At 33.0% G+C, this 18,833-nt stretch overlaps 1 protein-coding gene across 1 annotated transcript in view; it reads left to right on the top strand.

The window, feature by feature from the left end:
- Positions 1-18,833, top strand: part of LOC105617839 (liprin-alpha-1-like) — a gene marked incomplete at its 5' end in the record, with an annotated part of 173,753 nt that overhangs the window by 133,404 nt on the left and 21,516 nt on the right. The window contains 2 exons of the mRNA XM_012199390.1: positions 14,398-14,685; positions 14,766-14,909. Coding sequence (XP_012054780.1) covers positions 14,398-14,685; positions 14,766-14,909 — 432 coding nt within the window. The remainder of the gene's footprint in view (positions 1-14,397; positions 14,686-14,765; positions 14,910-18,833) is intronic.

Genomic DNA, 18,833 nt, shown 5'->3' with positions numbered 1-18,833 from the left:
TCATGTTGGTCAACCGAGAACTCTAAAATATTTTCACACAAAATATTTCGATCTCTATTATATAGTTTCAAAACCATAGATATTTATAGGTCGATACCGTAATGCTGTTAATAATATTCCAATATTACTATAGACCCACATACATTGAACATTATTAAAATCGATAAGAGTAATAGATTAAACACTATAGAAAATTGTATTTATAAAATCTTATTGATATCTGTAGAATTTCTATTCTTAGAGATCTATTGAAAAAGATAAATATAAATGCCTATAGAAATTCTGTATGCTCCTATATAATTTTCAAAAGTAAATACGTATCATTAACTAAATAGATTTCAGTATTAATTTTTTATCATATACCATTTTTAATCGTTATTTTGGTGAAAATTTTTCTCAGAATTTTTCTAAATTTCTAAATAATTTTTCAAAATTTCTCTATAATTTTATAGCTTTCTAACATTTTTTTATACATTGGAACATTTCTCAGAAAATCTATATCTTTTCTCAGAATTTCATATATGTTAATTATGAAATATCGTTAGATTTTTAAGATTTTTTTGTAAGTATAATTTCTGATGAAATGTTATCGAATCTAAAAAAATTAAAACATACTTTTTAAAAATTATGGAATGAGAAACTTCAGATTATTTTAAAACTCATTTGTGTGAAAAATTCTGAGAGAAGATGTAAACTTTTCGAATACTTCTGAATATTTTTGAAAAATATTCCATGTTTCGTATAAAAAATTATAATATTAGAAAAATTTTCACCAGAGTGTGTAGGCGGAATATGACGATTATATAAATGCAAAATTTCAGTGAAACAAGATTCGTTCATTACGTTGAATAATGAAAACTGAGTACTTATTGTGGAAATGTTCGGAACGTTCGGATTCCGATCAGAATTATTTTGTTTATCCCTAAATATTCCTAGATAGATTATTGGGAGTACCAGGTGTATAAGCTTAAATCCGCTGTTTGCTAGGTGGCATTAGTGAGCGTACAAAGCTACCCTGGGCACACAACACACTTTTTTTTTATGTGTTTGACATCTGTCAACATTAACCAGTGCACATCATCAACAATTTCATACAACAACATACATTTTTTCTTTCGTAATCATGTCTAGTTTTTTGCTAAAAAGAAAACATATGCGGGAAGTTTCTGTTTCAATTTGAAGAAATAGGCTGCCGAATCGCATCGAATGCTTGTGGAGGCCTATGGCGATAATGTAAATATAAAAATTTGTCCATACCATAAAAAAATTCATCGGAAACAACGTGCAGAGATTGGTTTCGCCGGTTCAATTTTGACCTGAGTGACAAGAAGCGCGAAAATCGGCCCAGGAAGGTTGAGGACTGTTAATTGCAGGCTCTTTTGGACGAGGATGATACCCAATCGCAAAAAATGCTTGCCGAGCAATTGGATGTTTCTCAAGCAGCCATTTCCATGCCATGGGGAAGGTTCAAAAAAATCGGAAAATGGGTGCCCCATGAACTGAACGATAGGCAAATGGAGCGCCAAAACACATGCCAAATTCTGCTTGTCAGACAAAAAAGAAAATCGTTCCTGCGGATTGTGACAGGCGATGAAAAGTGGATCTATTTTCAGAATCCGCAAGAAATCTTGGGTTGATCCCGTTCAACCATCATCTTCCTCAAGAATCGCTTCGGACGGAAGACGATGCATTTGATGGGATCAGGAGGATGTCATCTACGAGCTGTTAAAACCTGGTGAAACTGTTAATGCTCACCACCAACAACTGATCAAATTGCACCGTGCTCTGCGTGAAAAAAGGCCGCATTATCGGAAAAGACATGACAAGCTGATTTTCCTCCATGACAACGCACCATCGCACACGTCAACAATGATCCAAAACTACTTGAAGACACTCAACTGGGAAGTGCTACCCCATCCCGCTTACTCACCAGACTTGGCACCTTCTGACTATCACCTGTTTTCGTCGATGGGCCATGCGCTGAGCGGCACCTCGATTCTTACGAAGACGTCCGAAAATGGCTTGATGAGTGGTTTGCCTCGAAAGATGAGGAATTTTTTTGGCGTGGTATACACAAATTGCCCGAAAGATAGGAAAAATGTATAGTTAGCGAGGGCAAGTACTTTGAATAAATTTGTTTTTGCTTCCTAGGAAAAAAAAATGTGTTTTTCTGCTTAAAAAACAGCGGATATAAGCTTATACACCTGGTAGTTCGGTCCGTTTTTTTGTGCATTTATTTCAAAACAAAATGAATGAACAGATCAATTAAAGTATTATCCATCGCTGCCTACTACTTTTTCCCATCTCTCAGGCAATTTTCGAATTCCATCTTGAAAAAAATGACTCGTCTTTGGAGGTCGATCCAATTTTGGAGCCAATTTTCGATTTCTGCGAAAGAAATGAACCGATGACTTGCTGCATCTTTCGGAACAACCAATAATCAGAAGAAGCAATGTCCGGAGAATACGGCGTGTGCAGTAAAATATCCCATTTGAGCATTTCCAAATATTTTTTTAGCAACATGAGGCCGAACGTTGTCATGAAGAAGAATAATTTTGTCTTTGCTCGTATTCCGGTCGTTTTTCTCGCAATGCACGGCTCAAACGATCAATTAACCGATCGCCCGTAATGGAATTGCCAGGTTTCAGTAGTTCATAGTAAACAAGACCCTTTTAGTTTCACCAGATATGCATACAGCATGATCTTCGAATCATGAATGTTCGGCAATGGTGTTGATGTTGAAATCGATGACAACGATTGATTGGGCTTAGCGTAGTATTTTTTCTTCTTGGGGTTGTTGTAGAATATCCACTTCTCATCTCCAGTCACAATTCGATGCAAAAAACCTTTCTCTGTTGTCTTTGAATCAACTATTCGCAAGTGAAAAATCACCTTTCAAAAATTGTCTCTCGGTTTCAGTTCATAAGGCACCTAATTTCCTTGTTTTTGAATTATTCCTGTGGCTCTCAATCATAGAAACGACTTGTTGAGTTACTCCCAATGATTCTGCAAGCTCCTCTTGCGTTTGATTCTTCTTCTTCGAATAATGCCTCTAATTTTTTGTCTTCGAATTTTTTTGACTGTCCAGAGCAAGGCTTGTCTTCAACGTTGAAATCTCCATTCTTAAAACGTCGAAACCATTTCCTGCATGATTTATCAGTTGGAGCAGTGTCACCATAAACTTCGACAAGCATTCGATGGGCTTCAGCCGCACTTCCAATTAAAACAGAAAACTTCCTGCAAATGCTGCTTGGTTAACACAAAATTCGACATTTCAAACACAGTAAAAATCAAGGTTTTTGTGTGAAATTCAAAGCGATATAAACTGAATATTATTAGCAGATGTTTAATCTCTTTGAAACCGCCAAAATCAGCTGTCACTATGAACCATTCACAACAGCTGGAGTTATTTTTAGGGAAACGGACCGAACTAATTTGTATTCCCAATATTACAATAGACAATCCGATTGTTTCCGAGTCGATCGAAGAGTTTTCTACACCTCGGCATATTTTTGAAGCAGAGAATTTGTGTTTTTAAAGCAGAAAATTTGTTTTTGGAGAAGAAAATTTGTATTTATAGAACAGAATTTGTGTAATCCTTTATGGCATTAATGTGATAAATTTCCTAAACTAAATATTTGTTAACTTTAACAATTAATATCTCGATTCGCGGAGCAGAGCGACTTTTTTGGCATATTCGTTCATTTCGTCGAATAAGCCTAGTTTTACTGATTTTTTAGGTGCTATAGCTAAACTGTCTAATTACCCGATTGGAAACGAGATATTTCGACTGGCGAATTTCGAATTGCTATTCCGTTCATACGTATTTATTATTATGGTTTGTGACTGAAATGAGATTTCCGTCTATTTCTTTAGATCGGAATAAATATAAACGAAAAAAGAAAAAATAGGAGAAATGGATTAATAACAATCAGTAACGATGCGGCAAAAATAACTAAACTCAATGAAGTGTCCGTTTTCATCGGCATGAAACACGTGTTACAAGCAGGGACCTGAACTGAACCGAAATCGGAACCGAAAACCGTTTCAGAATCCTTTTTTTTAAACCGAAATTGCATCTAAATTTTGTAAAGTTTATAATACCGAAATCATATAATCGAATTGGTAAAATTTTACAATCTTTTTCAGTTCTTTTTTCTTAATTTTTTATCTTTATCCTTGTTTTTAATCTTTAGTCTGCCCGTTCCTTCATCCAAATCATCAATGTTCAATCTAGTACCGTCGCTAGCTCTCTTAATAATCGAAATGTAAATACTTTCAACATTTCATATAAGAAATCTGGCAAGATTGCGAGATATTTTTTATGTAAACTTTTTTTAAGATATTAGCATTTTTTAAATTTTTTCCTTACCAATATATTGCAAGAATTTATGTCGAGGCGTGAATTTCAAGAATACATATATAGATTTTATGTAATAAGTGAGATCTATTCATAAGAATAAAATAAGAAAGGGCTCAAAGAAATGTGCTTAAAATAATGTTTAAAAAATAAATTTTGTTCAGAATCAGTTGACACCTCTTTTCGACTAGGTTCTTTACATTGAATGGATGAAGACACTCTCTCTCTCTCTCTCTCTCTTTTTCTCTTTCTCTTTCCTCTCCCCCTTCCTTTTTTTAATAGAATTGAAACAACCTAACTTTTGCGTGGATTAGCTCGTCGGATTCGGATATAACTCGACACGCAAAAGAAGCTCGAATGGAAGAAGAGATGCAGACTAACAAGAATAATACGGTCTTAAGAATAATACGGTCTTAAGAATAATACGTTAAATTCGTAAAGTATGATCGGTATGTGTATTGTGTCACGTACAATATGGGGTGTGTGTGTGTGCGTGCGTGCGTGCGTGCGTGCGTGCGTGCGTGCGTGCGTGCGTGCGTGCGTGCGTGCGTGCGTGCGTGTGTGCGCGTCGAGGTGTGTAAATATTTGTTTCCGCGGAATGCACGTCGGAGCTATAGATAGCTTTTTGTATCATAGCGCGATGATGATATACTACGACACATTTTCAGAATTTTTCTTGATAAAAGCGCGCTTTTATCTCTAAAATTCTATATGCATAATGTAAATTATAGCATGTTAGCGCGCTAACATTGTTATAAGCGCATTCTGAATACGGACCGATGTGCACGTTTGATAATCAGGTGTACGCGACGGCGCGCATGCGAGTATACGTCAGGCGCGAATCCCAAACGCAGACGCGGCGCAGTAGCGCAAAGAGCGCGAAATAGATAACATTAGTAATCGATGGCCGAGAACTCTCGATGGAGGCGGAGAAAACTCCATCCCTGGCTACTATCGATTACTATAAGAAAGGCGAAAGTGTTGCACTAGACTACTGAGAATCATCGATGGAGATAGAGCACGCTCTATTCTCTTGCTATGCTGGCGCGTGGAAACTGCGGTGATTGATCGGCGGCCGAGAACGCTCGGCAGGATAAAGTTTCCTCTGTCCTGAGATTACCCTGTCGGTGCAGCAACTAGATGCAGGAGATCGGTTAGTCGAGAACTCTCGACGGTGACAGAACACTCTCTACCACCTTAGTTTGATAGAATCGGCCACTAGGAGTCGGACAGGAGCGGAAAAGAATTGGAAGTGTGAGCAACAATTCGCTGGTTTATATGGATTGTTATTCCTACTCGTATTGTTCCAGTACGGAATCGTCGGCGACCTTCGCCGGCCATACGAGCAGAAACGATACAGGTCGGCGTTACTCGGTAGAATTCGTGAGCCTTCGCGAGTTACACATTAGTAACAATATGCGTATCGTTACAGAATAAATTTAAAGATATAAATAGAATAAAGCGAGTAAAAAGACCGAAAAAAACTGTTAAAAGATCATAATTTTTGAATATGATTTCGATTTTCTTTACTGGTAAAAAAAAATCGGAACTAAAACCGGAACATTTATTTGATATTTTAGTGAATCGGAATCGGAACCGAAAAAATCTTTCGGTCCGAGTCTTTGATTACAGAATATCCGAATTTGCATAGCCGCATAAATGTATGCATAAAGAAAACTATACAATCACATTTTATGTGCGATTTTATAAAAGAAATGTGATTGAATAATTTTCTTTATACGGCAAATTTGTGTGGATAAATCCTTAACATACATTTTTATTAGCAAAGTAAAGTAAAATATTTCACCAGCTAGCATTAACATTAATTGCATTTTAATGCGCTATAAACGCAATTTTGTAATACGTCATATCAACGTAGTTACATACTCGTTACATATGTCATTATAATCTTTTTTTTTATTTTAAATAAATTTTTCTAAAGTAACCTCATACAAAAGCACAAAAAGATTGTAAAATGATTACAGATATATCTCATTGCAATGTTGTAATATTGCAAATAGATTGTGTAATGTATAATATCCATGCAATGTCATAACATGAAAATGTCATATCATAAAAATGTTCGCCTTTAGCAAGATCGCTGTAATGTCACAACAATGTTGTAATGCAATGTATTTGCAACTATGACTGCATTCCACTTATCGCTCGCATTGCTCATGAGCATTGTTTATCCTTGTTTAACATTTGATAAACGATAAGAATGAAGTGATTCCACGAACGTTGTGAGCGTTAAGTGAAACGCATATTATTAAAAATAGTTCTTTCATTATTATTGAATATAATTTGAAATACAATTTGTGATATAAATAAAAAAATGCAGAAAAAGAACTAATCAATATATATTTTATATATATTTTATAATACATATAATTTTATATACAGACTGTTTGGAAATTAGTAATAAGTCTTTCGCACAGGGGCAGAATGGATTAAATTGAGAAGAAAAGTCCTATTATTTTACAATTGTCGCAATGATTAACGAGTTATTAACTTATGTATTATGAAAATAGCTAAATTCATCCAGCCCATCACCAAATACGCGACAGGATAGAATTGCCCAACAGTGAGGCGCATTCGCTGTCGCTAGGCACGTCTAGGCCGAGAAAAGATTCAATACCAATTTCATGATGCGAAACCAGTTCATAATCGATTCTTACAGTTAATACTGTCTTAAGTACAATCTTAAGATGTAATCATAAGTCAATCCGAGGACTGTATTAGCATTAAGACATTATTTAAGATGATTTTAAAATAAAAATGGACTATGAATACCGCCCCATGTTTCGTGTTTCAGATGGTAGTCTTCTGCACTATGAACAGTCCATAGACAGAGAAGGCAGAGATTTAGAAAGAGATACTATCCAATTGCACACATCATGTTATCCCTTCCATCATGTAATGACGCTTAAGCGCGATAAATGATCGTCAAAATGACCTTGTTGGTAATTTTCATGATCATATTTATAATCAGCACATCAAAAGTAATATACCAATCGAAGGTTCAACCTTTCGGAACTCCACTTCTCGAAACTGATAAACTTTCTATCATGTTTTACATTGAATCTGAAGATGATCATATAAAATATCAAATAAGTTCTGCGAAATGTTATATCATCAATGTCACGTAAATAACAAATATGTGAATCTCATTGGAATTAATAAAGTTTCTATCGTGTATTTTATATTGAATCTGATAGAAGACATTTATGTCAAATATCAAATAAATTTTGAATGATACTTCATTTTCAATTCCATATATTGCGAGACTTTTGCCAAGCGTTTTTTCTGGATAAAGCGGACTAAACTGACAAGAGGAACACCAGGGATCGGAGATTTTTATGATATTTTTTTGCAGGCTGTTTTTGAGCAAAACAATATATGTCCAGCCGTTTCAGCCATTGGCCCACAGTTTCGAAGAAACCGATTTTTTAAATAATTATTGCAGTTTGAAAAACGTACTGTATAAATCAAAATATCAATATCTTTATAAATTTCATTTTAATTTAATGTTATTAAATTATAGTTTTAATTATTTTTTTATTGTAATGAAATTTCATGAAATTACATATTATAATTAAACTCATTTATGGAATATTTATTATTATCATCGTTATCGTTGTTGTTATTCACATGCGAATGTATAAATAAGATTGTAATGAAAACTGTTACAGTTTCTGATGAAATTAAAAATTGGAAATTATGATTAGGAACAAGTAAGTCATATATTTGTCTTCTTAATCTATTTATTAATAATAATAGAAAACTAATTGTTTTTTGTAGACGTACATTATGCGTCAACATGATATAAATCATAAAAATAAAAAGAATATAAATATTTATTGTGAACATTCTTACGAATAAATTTTAGAATGAATTTCATTTTAGAATGAAAAATTGGGTACTCGTCAAAATTAATTCCTGAAAGAAGCTATTTCTATAATCATATTAAGAATTTTAAGCCGTATATGTGAATACATCAAATACGATAAAGAAAGTCGAGATCGATCAAATTTTGGATTACAAATAATACATTATATATTCTTTTATTAAATCAATTTATCCCAGATATAATTGCTTTCTTTATTGTATTTGATGTTTCTATAATGTCAATCAAATCTGCTTTCCGCCAGATATTAGAAAAAGTTATTGTGTTTATAACAAAAATTTATTCGTAAGATGTTCATAATACATACAGTAAATATTTATATTTTTCTCGTTTTTATGATTTATATTCCGTACGTCTACAATGTACGTCTACAAAACACAGTACAAACAGTTTTCTATTATTAATAAATCAATTAATGTAAATCAAAAGAAGATTACAATCATATGACTTACATGTTCCTAACAATAATTTCCAATTTTTAATTTCATCAAAAACCGTAACATTACAATCTTATTTATGCCTTCATGTGAATAACAATTTGTCTCTTACTGTTTTCCTGTAAAGTTGATGGTATTTGAGTAAAAAATTATTGAATACCAATATTCGGCAATTTTTTGCAATTGAACATCAACGACGACAATAACGATAATAATAAATATTCCATAATTATTTATAATACTAATACATAAATTTCATAAAATTTCATTACAACCAAAAAATAATTAAAATTAATAACTTTTTATTAAATAAAATTTTTAAAAATATTGATATATACATTTGTACAGTACATTTTTCAAATTATTACAATAATTATCTGAAAAATTGATTTCTTCGAAACTATGGGCCAATAACTGAAACGACCGAACATATATTTTTTTTTTCGCTCAACAACAGCCTGTATAAAGCGCATCAAAATCTTGATTCCATCACTTGGTGTTCCCTTGTGAGTCAAAAAGTTCTTTTTGCAATTTTCGCTTTTTGCAATTTTTGATTAACAAGATATTAAACTAAAAATTGCCGAATATTGGTGTTCAATAATTTTTTTTACTCAAATTCCATCAACTTTATAGAAAAACAGCAAGGGCCAAAAATTGCTTATTTTTTTCTCATAAAGTTCTAAGAATTTTTTCAGAATTTTTTAATACCGTATTTTCTCATGTTGCTAAAAATAATTAATATAAGAAAACTCAATATTAAAAAATTGATCAAAAATTTTGAAAAAATTTTTAAAACTATAAAAAAAATTTTTGTCTCTTACTGTTTTCCTGTAAAGTTGATGGTATTTGATTTTTAATAATTAATATCTCGTTAACCATTGCGAAAATTTTTATCAGGAATTGTACAGTTATAATGTTTATGAAATTTATTCAGTTGATCATTAATCTCATTTTGTCTTATAAATTCAACGCATATAAATTCAACTGTCGATCAATAAATAGTTGGCGATTCTAATAACATCTCATACAATTGCGAGCGAATATAATAGTAAAATGAATTAATTGTTACTAGTATTTACAACTGTTACAACATCAAACACAGTCTTATTACGTAAAACTTATAACTTTACTTAACTATTACAATATAATTTGTCTGTATTTACATTGAAAGTGACTCGATTAGGGTCGTATTAAACAGTTATGCAATCTATTACTAACGTATAAAATTAATGTTTGTAATATATTGCATAATTGTTATTAATATGTTATTTATGTAACCTTTGAACAGTAATGTTGAAAAAAATTACATCAACGGTAATGTCGTCCGTCTGACAAATCACTGTCATGTTTCCGCTAAATTTATGTTTTTTATGAAAAATGTGCACAGTATGTATACTATGTACGCACGTATATGTGTTTGTACGTATTATATGTATGTGTACTGAGAGAAAAATGTCTGATACTTGTAACTTTATGTCTGATACTTGTAACTTTATGTCTGATACTTATAAATTACATATTACTATAATTATTAATGGAAGGTTTGTGCCTTGTGCTAAGTGAAGTGCTATTTTCTTTTTGTCAGAGACCTGTGCCTTTCGCTATATGGCCACGCACGATGTAGTTTCGTTAGCGTAAAAATGAGTGAGGCAGTTTATACAAGAATATACTTCTCCTTATAACATATATTTATAATAACTCATGATGTACAATGATCAGCATTCTAGTCTATGGTGGAATTAGAAAGATGACCCATTGCGCATAATGGTGGAGGACCCCCAATCAAAAATTGTACTTTTTTTGCAACGTGAACGAATTATGTGAAATAAGTTCAAAACTTGATTGGCTGACAGATCCCCCTACTTTTAACTGCGCATTCGTTGGAATTACCTTTCTAATTCGACTATGCACTGGTCCACATGCAGTCGAACAATGGCAGACACTAACAACCAGTGCGCCTTGCGGTTATATAAGCATGCTGGTCTAAGGGCCAAATCCATAGACATGTTGCTCAAGATTCGAGATTTTAAGCTAATAAAAATTGAGATGTAATGCTAATACGGCTCTTTGATTGGTTTATGACATCTCAAACATTAGCTTAAGATCTCGAATCTTGAGCAACGTTTATGGATTCCGTCCTGTATAGCGCCACGCAAGCGCGATAGAGAAATTGGTACGCAGCCACGCGCGATATCCGAATAACTGAATTTTTCTACTTATACTAGCTGATATTACGCAGAGACAATAATTACGAATATTACTACTATAATATTAATAACAATATGCAGGCTATTCTACCTAACTCGAGCATCTAAAATATCTCGCTTAGTTTTTAGAATAGAAAAAAATGTTTTCAGATGAAACCATAGAACGGTTTCAAAGGAGACATATTTTGGTTATCTTTTTTTTAAGTGGAGACATCAAAAAGGTATGAAGATCTCCATTTTTTTAAATGGAATTGTATAATTTTTTTATATAATATGATTCCTCCAATTATTTTGCATAAAAATATTAAAATAATGAAAAAAAAACAATAGTTTATGAAATATTTTATACTTTATTTTGATATATATTGACTTAGAATGTTAAATAACTCGTAAACTATTAACTTTTTTGTAATCGTTCCTTAATACTTTTATGAAAAAAATAATGAGATATATGAATCAATTGTTGGAAAGAAAATACATATAGTATACATTTGTTACTAAAACTATATATATGATTATTATTATTAATATTATAGCAGTAATAATCATAATTATAATAGTAATATGTAATTATAGTTAGAATATCAGACATAGAAATATCAGACATTTTTCTTTCAGTGTATGTATATATATATATATATTATTAGGTGTACAATTTTGCTTCCGCCGTTTTTTTCCGAAATTCGAGGCTTTATTGTAAAAAACAGGTTATACATTTATGATTCAAAGTATTGTCCATCGCTGGCCACTACTTTTTCTCATCTTTCGGGTAGCGTACGAATCCCGTGTCGAAAAAACTGGTCATCTTTTGAGCCTATCCACGAATCGATCCAATTTTTTACTTCTTCATAAGACCGGAAGTGCTGGTCAGCCAGGCCGTGTGCCATTGATCGAAACAAGTGATAGTCAGAGGGAGCAACGTCTGGAGAATACGGCGGGTGGGGTAGGACTTCCCATTTCAACGTTTCCAAGTATATCTTGACCACTTTCGCAACATGGGGTCGAGCATTGTCATGCTGCAAAATCACTTTATCGTGTCTCTCATTGTATTGCGACCGTTTGTCTTTCAATGTTCGGCTCAAACGCATCAATTGCGATACCGATCGCCTGTGATTGTTTCAGTCGGTTTTAACAGTTCATAATACACTACGCCGAGCTGGTACCACCAAATACAGAGCATGACCTTGGATGTCAAAATCACCGTTCTTGAAGCGTTGAAACCACTCACTACACGTTCTTTCACTAATAGCGGCCTCACCATAAGTATTTGAGAGCATTCGATGAGCCTCAGCCGCATTTCTTCATATTGAAGCAAAAAATTAAAACCTCCCGCAAATGACGAGAATTTGGCTCGTAAACTGACATTTTCAATCGAGAATAACTTTATGATGCAGACACAAATCGATTAATATTTCTATGGGGTTATGTTAACAGATACCCAAGTTTATTGTATGACGTCTATGATCTATTTATTTCGACCACCATTTACCGCTAAAGCCATCTATAAGAAAACGGCGGAAGCAAAGTTGTACACCTAATATATATATATATATATATATACACACCATATATGCATGCGTGCGTGCGTGCGTGTGGTCTTCATTTTCTTCAGAGATGTCAGACACATTTAACATTTAAAACATTTTCTATGTCAAAATCTGTTTCTTCAAGTTCTTCATAATTTTTTGGATAATTGTCAACGTTACAGTACTAATAAAGTGCTAATAAAAGAAAATTTAACCACAAAAACTTTTCTAACGTCACAATGTAGCAGCACCGTACGAGAGTCGTTTAATAAGTTTGGTAAATTTCCATGAGATGGCGCTACAATTCATTTGATGACGCGACATCTCGAAAGATCCACTCTTCGAACCCCTTCAGGCCAAATTTCAGCCAGAAAGGACGCGTAGTTCATGTTTGATAGTCATTTGAAGCGAGTGGTTTAGTAGTTTCCGCAAAAATGGAAAAAAACGAATTCCGTGCAGTAATAAAACACTTTTATTTAAAGAAGTGGACAGCAGCACAGATCAAAGCCGAGTTAAACGAAGTTCATGGGAACTCTGCTTCTGCATTGAAGACCATTTATTTTTGGATAAACGAATTTAAACGTGGTCGAACCTGCACTGAAGACGAAGCACGCTCCGGATGATCTGTTGAGATTACCACATTGGATATCGTGGAAAAAATCCATGGTATGATTATGAAAAATCGTCGAATGAAGATGCGTGAGATTGCTAAGGCCGTAGGCATCTCTACGGAGAGAGTGCATAACATCCTGCACGAAAAATTGCATGTAAAAAAGTTGAGTGCCGCGATTATTTACTCTCGATCAAAAACGCATGCGAAAGGACGTTTCAAAGCAGTGTTTGGTGATGTTTAAGCGCAATCCGCAGGACTTTTGGCGTCGATTCGTGACTGTGGACGAAACTTGGATCCATCATTACACTCCTGACGAAGCAGCAGTCAAAGCAGTGGATAATGTCTGGTGAAAGTGCATTGAAAAAGGCGAAGACTGTTTTGTCGGCTGGAAAGATGATGGCCACTGTTTTTTGGGATTTTCAAGGAATTATCCTAATTGACTACTTGCAGAATGTAAGATAATAACAGAGGAATCTTATGCAACGTTATTGGACCGTTTAAAAGAAGAGCTGAAAAAAAAACGGCCAAGATTGGCGCGCAAAAAAAGTGCTCTTCCATCAAGACAATGCGCCGTCCCACAAGTCGACCGTTGCAATGGCAAAACTACACGAATTGGGCTATGAATTGATTCCTCATCCATCCTATTCTCCGGATTTGGTCTCGTGTGACTTCTTTCTATTCCCAAACTTAAAAACTTGGCTCGGTAAGAAGAAATTCTCGTCAAATGAGGAAATCATTGTCGCCGTCAATGAGTATTTTGCAGACTTTGAGACAGCCTATTTTTCCGACGGTATTAAAAAATTGAAAACTCAAAAAAAACTTGGACTCAGTATATAACCCTTGATGGAGACTATGTTGAGAAATAAAACAGATTTTTTCCAAAAAAATGTGTTTTACTTGCTTTTTTACCAAACTTATCAAACGTACAGTACTATAGTAATATACTAGCGAATAAGAATTGAAATGTATAAATAAGACGTAGATGAAGAAATACATATATACATGCTCAGTTCCATAAAAATATTACATAAATGCCTGGCGATACTATTACGATTTTCAAAACTGTTTTTATATTACATGTTCTTAGATAGAAATAAGTAGATAACCAAATGAGATCTCAGCACGGTTTGCTACGGGAGAAATAGCATACGGAGATACTATGAGTTTAAAGTGTCTTGTAAAAAGTTGATATTAAAGGAGTTTATTAACAAATAAAAAGTTTGAAGCGATGAAATCGTTTATTAATTAATCATCAACGATTTTGCTTGGCTCATAGTCCTTTTTTATTTCTTTTAATTTTACAATTAATTCAGCTTACTTAAATACATGTTGTAAATATTATTTTAGAGTTCAGAATTAAATACGTGGCAACGACGAGTAGCGGAACTAAGCGGACGCGTCGCCGAGTTAGAGGAAACACTATCCAAAACACAAAAAGATCTTTTGAAGGCACAAGAGGCAAGTCTTAAATTGCAAAGAGATTTACGAGAGAATGCGGCACAAAAAGAGGACCAAGAAGAACGAATAGCAACTTTAGAAAAACGATACCTCAATGCTCAACGAGAATCTACTAGTCTTCATGATCTCAATGAGAAACTGGAGCAGGAGTTGCAGCATAAGAAAGCTCAATTAAAGGTAAATTACAGATTAATTCTTATTTTCTCTTTTTCTTAATTCTAACACTCACTTTCTCTCTTATGTTTAATTTACTGAAGCTCCAAGAGGAAAAAATTGCTGCTATACAAGAAAAACTAGAGCTCGCGGAACAAAAATTAGCTCAATATGCTAAGTTACCAGAAATGGAAGAGCAATTAAAGCAGAGGATGGAGGCTCTGACGCAGGTGAGGAGGCCCAACCAGGTACGCAGAGGAATCATATCATGTCACATCATCAGCTCTCCCTTTTTTTATTCCTCTGCACTTAACATTCCTAAGAATTTGTATCTAGAAGGCTTATCGTTCTTGCCATGCATTATTATTAAAGTGCTCTCATCATATTTCAGTTAATTTTATCAAGCCACAATTTGCTGCTGCGTGCTTGTATTACTATATGTATGGTACATAAAAACATTTAGCATACATACGGATCAAGTATTTTTGTGTACTACTGTGTATCTTTGTAATGTTTACCCTGAAATACACAAATTACTAAATATAAATACAAGCTCAATTTACAGATTAAATTCATTGCATCAAGAATTTTTAGTTACATGATTTCTTCACATATTCTTGAAAATTAATTATGTCTTATGATTCTATCTCATATGATTTGCAAACTGACATGATGTAGCATGAATAGTGAAAGTCAATCTCGTCTGTACAAAATCTATTATTTGCATAAATAATGGATACGTTTCAAATATCATGATTTATAGTGTATTACTTTTAGAATGTTTTAATATGTGACATATTCTTCCCTAGCGGAAAAATTTCTATATCAAAATATACCGAAAAGTACGCCTTTCTATTTCTGTGACTGTGGCGTAGAATCGCGTTGTTAAACATAGAAATAACGCCAAGCTACATATGCGAAAAATGTAAAATGGCGTATTTGGACCTAATTAGAAACGCCAAAGTACGCGCTAATAATCATTACTTCCTGAACTACGCGTTCCTATGCCGAACTACTCCAAACTAATTTTTATTCTTTTATAGTATTTGGAGAAAGTATGCCATTTTACGTTTTTTTACGCGGAATTACACTCTATAGTCTAATAGTTGGATACAGAAATAACAATGGTAAATTACACGTTTTTACTTGAAAAATATAAAATGGCATATTTAGACTTAATTAGGCATAAAAAATACGCCAAAATACGCGCTAATGATCATTACATGAACTACGCATTTCTACGTCGACTCCTCTAAACTGGTTTTCATTTTTTCGTAAGTTCGGAGAAAGTATGCCATTTTACGCAGAATTACATTCTACAATCGAATAGTTGCGCACGGAAATAACTATGCCTATTTACGCCAAGCTACGGTTGCATGAAAAAATCCTGAAGTATGTATTTCTAATTATGCCAAATTATGCCAAAGTACAATACTTCTATATAATCTTTGAATTTTTCCGTTTGTAAGCCATTTTATGAATTACTTTTACTCATCTATGAGCATTATGCATCTCCGCCGACAGAGGATCACGGCGGAAATGCATGAGCTCGAAATAAGAATTACTTGGGAAAGTATATAAGGAGCGCAGCATTTCGCATGTGAAGTGAGCTCAAAGTTGAGCTTTAATATTAAAGTACCCATGCTACGGAAAGAATTCTAATTTCATCATGACAGCAACGTAATAGCATTTGAATTCATGCCAACTGAAATACCATCATGTTACTTTAAACAATGCACATATATCCAAAACTATGCTTAGAGTATAATTTCGTGTAAGAAGGCGTAAAGACATAGGAGTAGATTTCTACACCAAACTACTTCCATGGTTCATTCGCATACTTAGACGCAAATTTTTGTAGTTAAGCATACTTTCGGGCTAATTAGGGGCGTATTTTCTGGCGCAGTTTGCCGTAGTTTAGCGTTGTTTGGCACAGAAATACATGGCATGAATCGGATTACTTTGGTATAGAAGTAGAATTCTACGTCAAACTACATCCGGATTCCAAACGTATTTAGGAATAGTTTTTGGCGTATTTAAGAATAGTTTTGGCGTTTTTACTTTGGTATAGAAACTTTCCTGTCAGGATTTATTCTGTTTTTTGCTTATATGAATATAACACTTTTATTTTCTTACTGCTATAATAGAACGTTGCTACAATAGAATATGTCATTCAGATTAAATAAAAATATTAAACTAATTATATACAGGATCCCGTAAGTTTTGGTCAATTTTTGTGTAAATAGAGCGGACTAAACTGCGAAAAATGCTCTACCATTTTGCAATTTTCACAATCGTTAACAAGACATTGATTACTAAAAATTGCTGAATATTGATTTTCAATAATTTTGTATTCCAGTACTATCAATTTTATAGAAAAACAGTAAGAAATAAAAATTGTTTGTTTTCTTCTCATAAAATTCTGAGGATTTTTTCAGAATTTTTTTAGTACCACATTTATTCATGTTAGTAAAAATAGTTGCCAATATAAAGAAATGTAATAAAAAAGAGTTGATAAAAAATTCTGAAAAAATTTTTAAAACTTTATGAGAAGAAAATAAACAATCTTTTCTCTCTTGCTGCTTTTTTTTAAGTTAATAATACTTGCGTAAAGAATTATTGAAAGTTAATATATTTGGTGATTTTTAATTTTAATTAATATCCTGCTAAGTATTGCAAAAATTACAAAATGATAGTGGAATTTTTAATTTAGTTTAATCCGCTCTATTAGTACACGAAATATTTGGCAGTCATCTGAGACACCCATATATATATATATATATATACATATATATATATATACATATATATATAAATGCAGATCGATTCAAAGACATAATACACGATCATTAAGCAGTGCAATTGACTATTGAATCGTATATTTCGTATACACTCAATATATGATAGATAATAATGGAATCTCTATACAAGAGTATACAGTGATTACTTTGAAGACTTTATATATATAAGGATTACTTTGGGGAACTTTATAAGTATATTGATTATTTTGGGATATGTATATTAATTATATGTATATTAATTATGAGGTACTTTATATATATATTGATTACTATATACTTTGGGATATTTTGGGTAAACTTCCGGATAAACATCTCATGATTACCATGAATTTTGGCAGAAATATTCCAAATGACATCAAATGAATGCCTTTAAATGGATTTTCATCGATAAAGTTTAATATTAAAAATGTTTAAGTAAAGTTATATATCTTCTGAATGAATTAAATCAATTACATGAAAATACTTTAAAGAGCCAAGCCACAAAATTTTGATGTATCATTACTTTATTCGATTGATCGATAATAACTTTATAGACGTTTCGATTTCCGCTTGAGATCCTTATCAATGTAAGATAAAATAATCGCAATAATTTATGCCAGATGTTACACTTAGTACGAGTGCGCAAAGATTATATATTTAAAGTGCAGAATCAAAACCGCGTACAGCAGTTTGTTGTATGACTTCACAACATTAAGCTTCCAGGTTTATTACATGAACAGATATTATGTCAAAATAAAATACAAGATAAAAACTTACATGATGATGTCGGGTGTATTGTTAGAAATGTTGTTTGTTTGCATGTTACAAGTCATCTGACAATGTCTGTTACAAAAATATCGCAAAGGCAAGAATAAAATATATTGAAGACAGGAAAACATTAATTTTTGTTGAGCATATCGGAATAAGCCGAGTTTTAAAAGTTCCGTGTTCGTTTGCATATTTAAGCTATTTTTTTTTTATTTACGTATAAAAATCATTTCAGAAATAAGCCGCTTGTTTAAAATTTTTTTCGTCTAAAATTTTGATATTATTCCAATCGAATTCATGAAAATATTTTAGTCTATGCTATGTGATTACTGAACTTTGATTTGTGTTCCAATTAATATGATTTTTATGTTCCCTAATTCACTTTTTTAGGGTTCTACCTATCTGACCCACATAAGATGCGTCACAATCACCGCATTGTATTTTATAAATCATATTCGTGTGTGACATTAATGGTAACTTTGACGAAATTGCTTAATTTATTTATCCCCCTATATTGTACACACACACACACACACACACACACACACATACACACACACCACACCACCACCACCACCACCACCACCACCACCACCACCACCACCACCACCACCACCACCACCA

This window comes from Atta cephalotes (assembly GCF_000143395.1).
Source record: "Atta cephalotes unplaced genomic scaffold scaffold00014, whole genome shotgun sequence".
Classification (NCBI taxonomy): Eukaryota; Metazoa; Arthropoda; class Insecta; order Hymenoptera; family Formicidae; genus Atta; species Atta cephalotes.
Note: the sequence above shows the minus strand (reverse complement) of the source record. Positions and strands in the feature narration are given on the sequence as shown.